Source organism: Octodon degus, unplaced genomic scaffold, assembly GCF_000260255.1.
Source record: "Octodon degus isolate 3935 unplaced genomic scaffold, OctDeg1.0 scaffold00023, whole genome shotgun sequence".
Lineage (NCBI taxonomy): Eukaryota > Metazoa > Chordata > Mammalia > Rodentia > Octodontidae > Octodon > Octodon degus.
Genome location: NW_004524599.1, coordinates 11610428 through 11618494, shown reverse-complemented (window position 1 = coordinate 11618494; position 8067 = coordinate 11610428). Strand labels below are relative to the sequence as shown.

The 8067-nt window shown below is 42.6% G+C and overlaps 1 protein-coding gene across 4 annotated transcripts in view; it reads right to left on the bottom strand.

Annotated features, from left to right (window-relative positions):
- Ssr1 (signal sequence receptor subunit 1) overlaps positions 1-8067 on the bottom strand; it is a 34048-nt gene that overhangs the window by 25543 nt on the left and 438 nt on the right. For all 4 annotated transcript variants that reach the window (XM_023712070.1, XM_004628379.3, XM_023712071.1 and 1 more), the window contains exons 2-4: positions 6135-6247; positions 3083-3170; positions 1296-1558 (exon numbers count right to left, since the gene is read on the bottom strand). In XM_023712070.1, the coding sequence (XP_023567838.1) occupies positions 1296-1558; positions 3083-3170; positions 6135-6247 (464 nt within the window). The remainder of the gene's footprint in view (positions 1-1295; positions 1559-3082; positions 3171-6134; positions 6248-8067) is intronic.

Genomic DNA, 8067 nt, shown 5'->3' with positions numbered 1-8067 from the left:
TTAAAAAAAAAAAAGAAAAGTATAAAAATGAGGTATATAAAGTAAAGCCATATTAATATGATGAGCTGTAAAAGGCTCAAGTCAATAACTTCTAAGGATAACCCACTACTATTACAGACTGCTGGACAGTGTTGGATTGTCTTGTTGAATTCAAGCACCTATAGTATTTAGATGCCAATAAAATACCCACCTCTGACAGGACTAAACAAAGAAAAGGGGATACAAAGGAAAGATCATTTTGTATTTGTATATACAAAATAGGATAGATAAATAGCTACTTTCACTTAATTCAATGAGAAGAAAGATTTGTACTAATAGTGTTTGGACTGGATATCCTGTCTGCTTCTTGTACTATGGATAACCACTAAGAAGATAACAATGTACAATGTACTGATTATCGAAACTATCCTATTAATCAGCTTTAAAACTGTCTCATTCATATTTGTTTCTCAATAAAATAAAATTTTTTAAAAAAAAGAAAAACAAGTGTAGCACAAGAAACTCAAACACAAGGTGACCATGTTACGACCCTAGAGATGAGGAGCATGAACAAGGCAGGGTGTAGGCGTGCTCCATCAGAAAATGGACCTAACTAACAAAGGACCCTTATAAGGCAACTCCCAGTAGCAAGACTTCTAGATCTATCTGCCTTAGTCACTGGATCTACCTAGGCTCTTACAAGCAACAAACGGGCAAAAGACAAGCAACAAAAGCAGATACAAAACACGTCATTTTTTTTAATGTATTTGGTATGGGGTCTCACTACACAGCTCGGACTCATTGTGACCATCCTGTTTTCAATCTCCCCAGCACTGGGGTTACAGGTGTGCACGACCACACCCGGACTCGGTGGCAAGCTCAGCGTGCCCAGGGGTGGGGGCCTGTGTAGCCTGTGGTACTAGGGCTCAAACCCCAGTCCCTGCACTTGCCAGGCAGGCGCTTAGTCTACTGAGCTATCTCACCAGCCCCCAAATACATCACTTGATACATGCTGACATCTAAGGAAGTGGCAGTGTCACCGTCTTTCCCTGTTGAGCTCCAGCTCCCCTCTCCCATAGCACACAACAGCACCCAGTTCACACAACACAAGCGTCCTTAGCCAATTCATGCCTATTTTCAACAATTCAGACACAAGACAGTAGATGGGGGAACGTGAAGACAGAGATGTGCAATTAGCTGGGTATCCCTCCTGTCTATTCCAGCTTTAACGACAAAATACACACATGGACAGAGAAATATTTAATGTCAATTCTCCCTAGCTGTCTCTATGCTTAAAAATGTTTAGAGGGCCTTACATTCAAATCCTTGTAGTTCAAGTTGATGACCAGACCAAAGGGCCGTCCACCCATGGGCTCTGCAGGAATGAAGGAGTACTCAAAAGTAGCCTGTCTTTGGGGTGGCACGATGGTGTTCAGAGGAAGAGCCGTGAAATTCTGGATGTAGAACTGGTAGTCCTGAGGATAGCGGAACGAGGCATCTAGGGACTCAACAATAAAATCTTCTGTACCCTTGTTCGTAAAGCCTACCAAGAACTTCACAATATTATTTGCTGGAAAATCTGAAATAAAATAAATACAAGAAAATCAGAACACACTCACAACACAAGATGAACCTGGGCATGACCAATGGATTTCTGACCCTCTGCTGTGGCCATGTGTGGCCCCGGCACCAGAGCCTCTCAGCAGAGACCTCCAGCTGCACAACGACCACCAGCTGGAGCCAGGAAGAGGTGGGATACGTCTCCTGCACCCCAGCGTCCCAAGCCAGGGGCTGAACTGGACATCACCTGTACCCAAACTATGTAGTCTAAGGAAGGGCTGCATGCATATGGTGGAGGCAAGAGTATCACACGCTCACCCATGCAGGTAAACGGAGAGAGAATGTTGGTTTTCATTTTAAGCAACACCGTATGTTACCTGTACAGACAAATGTAGAGTATCACCTCCCTGACATTTTTCCTGTCATCTCATTTATTTTCACAGGTAGCACCTCTGGGCTTCATTAAAAGGTACTACAAAGCATTAAGTCTTACTATCTGAGACTAAGAAGCCAGGAAGAATTAGGCTGCATCTGAAGTTCCACACTGCCTGATTAACAACTCTGACAATACTTCAATGACAGTAGTCTATACAGCCGAGCTTCACCCCCAGTGCACAGGCTATGGGTCAGAGACCTGAGCTTGAATCTGCAATCCATGTATACATGGGGTATCCCTGGACAACTCTCCTGACCCATCCAAACAGTAGCTCTTCCATAAGGCTTCTTAGAATTAAGTAAGACTGGCGAAGTATCGAGAACGGTACCTACTATAGAACCCTCCCTAAATATTAGTCTTTACACTCTTTGGCTTATTCCAAAACTTAAACTGACAAACTCCAAAATCGGAATCTTTCTAGCTCTGACTTGATGGTGCAAGTGGCAAATTCCACACGACCTCAGGTGATGGCATGCAGAGAAGTACAGGCGCCCCGAGCACCCTGTGAACAATCACCTTCCAGTTACACAGACGAGGTGTGCATGGAACAAATGAGTATCTGTTTGGACTTGGGTCCCCTCCCCAAGCTATCTTAGGGTGCATATGCAAATTTTTTTTTTTTTCCCCACAGATCCAGAGATTCAACTCAGGCCCTTGAGCTTGCCAAGGAAGCACTTATTCTACTGAGCCATCTCCCAGGCCCCAATATGCAAAGATTTTAAAAATTAACATGTAAAACACTTCTGAGCCCAACCATTTCAGATAAGGGACACTCAACTATACTTTCTTTCCATGAATCCTAGGTTCTAACCAAAGCATAACCGGAAATACTTCACTAATACCCGAACACTTCAGATACAACAAATTACTCTGCTTGAAATGGACATTCAATTTCTACTTGAACCAGATAGCATTTATTTTTCCCCTTAAATACAGTAATACTACACAGGTACCAGTGTTCCTACACATAAGCTTCCAAAATACTCACTGGCATAATACTTGTCATGTCAAAGGTAAACATCTTAAATACTACCAGGGCTTCCCCAAAAACAAGCCTGACATTTAGAAATTTCTCCCTCTGAATCAAAACCAGTAATTCTTTATTACCTTCTCCTTTTACAAATAGGATAGTTGTATCTGCGCTTGGTGACGCTTCAGGTTCACCAGATACATCTTCTTCTTCTTTATCTTCTGCCTGTGAAGTACAAAGTTAGAGAGGTAACTACCAGAAAAAAGCCATCATTGTCCAAATTTGTGGAGCTCTCCCTAGATTTGGGACAAAGCACTGCCTCCTCACAGCTCTGCTGGTATTGGTGGTATGAATTCGTTGTCTGGCGCCACTTAAACTTCTAAGACAGTGCCACTGCTATGCACGCTAAGCGCGAAGCAGCTGGCATGATGATGCAGGTCAGGGAGAAGCCTGAAATTCTCTCTCTCACATGCATCAGGGAGTCCAACACTGCTAGAGTTCTGACCACACTCTGAACTGTAAGGTCTGGGAGCAGGGCTTGGTAAACTTCCTTCCTGTAAAAGAGCTAAACAGCACGTTGACATCTGCAGAGCAGAAGGTCCTGCAATTCTAGCTGCAGCATGAAAGCAGCTAACAAGGAGGATGAGCAGGCTGGCTCTGGGTGGCAGCCACAACTTCCCACGTTGCTCCCAAGCACACTGATAGCAGCTACAACAACTTCATTCTGATCAACAGGAAAGTCTGTGAGAATCGGTAGCAGAAGTGGCTAGGGAAGATGGGAAGATTCCAAGTAGGAGCTCTACCTGCACAACACAACACAAGTCATGGTAATTTTAATGGGAAAGGTGCTATAATTTTTAAAAGTATCCAACAACTGGAAAAATGAACTGCAGAGATTAAAGATACCCTAAAATCCCAATAAAGAAATTCAGACAATTTTGATTAAGCCAAGTTAATGTTTTACAAGGTTAAGAAACCCTAAATGTAACTATGCCCCAGGTAAAATAAAACCTAAAAAAGAAAAAGAAAAAGAAAATAGCATCTTAGTATATAGACAATGACTTGTAATATCAGCATGGAGCACAGTGGCACTGAAAACCACTGCATTTGATCCCCAGAACCGAGCATGCGCACACGGCAGCAGCACCTGGCAGGGGAGCCCACAGGAAGAAAGCAAGAGGAGTGCCACACAACCAACTGGAAGGACTTCAGGAAGGGTAACCAGATGTTCTAGGGAGGCACAAACAGCAGAACCCTGGACTTGACAGTCAGGTTGCTGGTGACCTCAGCAAGAGCAGCTTCACTAGTCCATGGGACCTAACCATGGAAGAGAAGTGAGAGTTAGAGAAGAACTGTATGGGTTACTCTTTCAAGAAGCAACTAGCAACGGTAAAGCCCACACCTTCACCTGCAGGAAAAGGACACACCTTGTCTGCCTGCCTGCTTCACTCAGCCTTAACCACTTTCTGATTTGAGAAAAGCAGCAGAGCAGAAGGAGCCAGCATGTCCGTGCTAACTGGCTGGGTGGGAAGTGGGTGATCAGAGTTACTCTTTGCCCCTGAGGGTTCTCAAAGTCAGAAAATGACTAAGGGATGGAAAAGTTCTGGTCAGCACCATAAATGATCAGATCCAAGAGTTCCCTTCTCTGTTCTTTGCCTCCACACGAAAGGCATTCCAGTGCCCGAAAGTCCAAGTGAAAAAAAAAAAAATTGACACAGGGTCTCGCAATGCAGTTCAGACTGGCCTTCAACTCACTATGTAACCCTACTGACCATCTTCCTGCCTCTGCCTGCAAGGGCTGGGATTACAGGTGTGCGCCACCATGCCTGGCCCAAGACATTTCACAAAGATTTGTAATTCATTACTAAATTTCTGTACATGCCCCAAAGTTGAAGTCCTAAGTACTGTTTTTTATCCTAAACTCTCTTCAAATAGTCACTCTGAGCCAGTGATGGTAAACCTTTGAATGTTCAGTAACAAACAGCCCCCTTGGCACATACGCCACCTGTTTGCCACCACTGCTCCAAGCTATCTTAATCACAACTGGCATTTGTACTTCCAAAAACTAAGTAGCAACATATTGATCTAGCAAAGTTGTTTATCTCAGAAACTGGGTTGAAGATGCAAAGCTTCAGCATAATCCTTGAGAGTGTAGTATACATAAAAGACAACACACAGGTAACCAGCAAAGGCTTCCAAAGGGAGGAAGAAGAATCCAGAGGTACTCTATTCAGCTGAATTAGCATGTGCTAATGTGCCAAAATGGTAACCCAAAACAACAAAATAACAAAATCAGCTCAGGTGGAAGGCATATGTATGGAATGAAGTCAAAAACAGAGAAGAAATCTACATTCATGGCTAACCTTTTAATAATGAAGCATCAGGACGATAGGAAATTGGTTGGCAGCTTAATCTTGAGGGGAACAACAAAATCTAGAATCTCAAAAGGCTCTAAATTTGGGCTGGGGAGATACCTCAGTGGCATAAGTGCCAGCCAAGCAAGCACAAGGTCCCAAGTTCGCTCTCCACTACCACAGAAAAAAAAGATTCTAAGTGCAAATACAGCATAAAGAATGGAAGAAATCTGTATAGACCAGTCACTCAAGAGAAGAAATGAAAACAGTTGGATGTATCTTCAACAATCATGATTTCAGCCCAATATTCTTGTCTTACTATAATTATACAGTGAAATAGGAGACTGGCTTCTTACAGTCACCTCTAACGCCCTTATTCTTCACTGGACTATTTCGTTGTTTGTCTGCTCTTCACCTTGCCACCAAGACCCATGTACACTGTCCCAACATGAGTTCCAAAAGAACGAAGATCTCATCTATTCATGCTGGTGTCAAGAACAGTACTGGCACGGAACAGTGGCTTCCCAACTTAGTGACTGCTTTGGATGACAGTAAGCAAGACAAGAGGAAAAAGGAAAAGTCAGAGGGCTGGCACACGGGCCTCAAATCTATGACCCACACCCATAAGATCTGGAACTGTTCCTTGTGGATACTATGTCTCCTCTACTCCAGAACACATTCATGCTCCATTCTCAAGGATTAATTTCTATTCTCTAATCCACTTTGATCATAACCTCTAGAAGAATTTACTGTCAAATCTGTCTATGAAAGAACAAATAAGACTTCCAGATGTATTATACACACTCCAGATACATCAGATGTGTAATACACTAACCAAATCTGTGGGTTCGTCTTCTTCTACTTCAGCTTCCTCATCTTCATCTTCAATTATTGAATCTTCCACTGTTTCTTCATCCTCTGTAAGATCTTGAGCCACAGCTAATGAGCCTAAACCATAAAATATAAAATAACTGAACTTTACTGGGAACACCAATTTTTAAAAATATCAGGTACAGGGAAGAACATGCTACCCTGCAGTAAACTGAATGATGCCAAATTACAATACATCTAAGAATATTTATATTATTTATTTTAGTAGTAAGTCTCAACAAAGGCTGGTGTACAACTGTAATCCCAGCACTTGGGAAGCTAAAGCAGGAGGAATACCCTACATCCAAGGCCAACCTGGATTACATAATGAGCTCAAGACCAGTCTGGACTAGATAGTGAGACCCTGTCTAAAAACAAAAGGAAAAAAACGCAAAACACAACACAAGTCACGGTAATTTTAATGGGAAAGGTGGTATGATTTTTAAAAGTGTCCAACAGCTGGAAAAATTAACTGCAGAAATGCAAGATGCCCTAAAACCCCAATAAAGAAATTCAGACAATTTTGATTATGCAAAGTTAATGTTTTGCAAAGTTAAGACTTTATGGGGCCAACGAGATGGCTCAGTAGAATAAGCGCTTCCCTGGCAAGCGCAAGGGTCTAAGTTCAATCCCTGTTTCTGCCCCCCCCAAAAAAAAGAAGAACAAGAAGAAGACCCTAAATATAACTATGCCCCATATAAAATAAAACCTAACCAAAAAAAAAAAAAAAAAGAAAGAAAAGAAAATAGCATCTCAGTATCTAGGCAAGAAACACTTATCAGAACTGACTACTTGAAATGACAAAACAATTTGGCAGCATGTAAACCAGCCTGCAGGAAACACACTGTTTAGCAAAAAATATACTGATAACTTCAAGCCTGACACAAAGAAGCATCTATTACTTCACCTACAGCTTCTAACATTTTAAGACACTTTCTTAACATCATAAAGTGAAACCTAACTATTACACCAAGAAATTATCACACTTTTGCAAGCAAAAGTACTGTAAAAAAAATCACGTTTTAGGAGAGACCCTCAGAAGCACTTCAAAGCTCTAGCAACTCTTCCACCACTCCTCAAAAAGAAACGATGATGTGGCAAGTCACTAAGGGGGAAAAAATGCGGGAAGGGCAAAATGTGCAATGCCTAAAAAAAGCGGTATACGCATGCAAAGGACCACAGTCAGCCTTTTCAAATCTTTGCGTTCTCCCCAGCTAACAAGGACTAAACCATGTACTCATAAATTACAAGTCATTTTCAAAACCCAACCTTTAAAAATCTTCGACATAGTCGTTTAAAGTATGCTTGCCACTAAATAACCTCGCTTCGTTTTCTTTGCCAAACACCTCCTGGGAAGGCCGACCGTTAGCATTCATTATGCCACACATACAGCTTATACTTGTAAAATGGAGGAATCCTAGTGGTCACTTAAAACTAATGCTTCATTTTACAAATCAGAAAATCGAGGTTCATGTTAATGCCAGGGAAAGCAAAGTTTCCACTTTTCTTATATTTTGTCATCTAAGTTATCTTTATCCCAAGTTGGAATGAATAAACCTCTTAAAAACAAACAAAAAGCGGAAGCCCTAAGAAGACTTTTCCCAGCCACAGGATGCTTCTAACCCACACAAATCGGGCACCCAACACAGAAAAGAGACAGGCCAGGAGGAAGAGAGCCGCGACACAGGACTCTTCGGTCCGCCTGGGAGCAGAAGCTGACAACTAAGAACAAGGGAGTTCGCTGGAAGCCCAGTCTTGCGGGGTCACACAGCGATCAGGCGCTGACAGGAGACGGAGGACCACAGAAAAAACGCCGTGACGGAACAGACGCGCGGGCGGCAGGAGCCTGGACAATGAATGAAGGTGCGCTCCCCGCGCGCACGCGAGAGACACGTCAG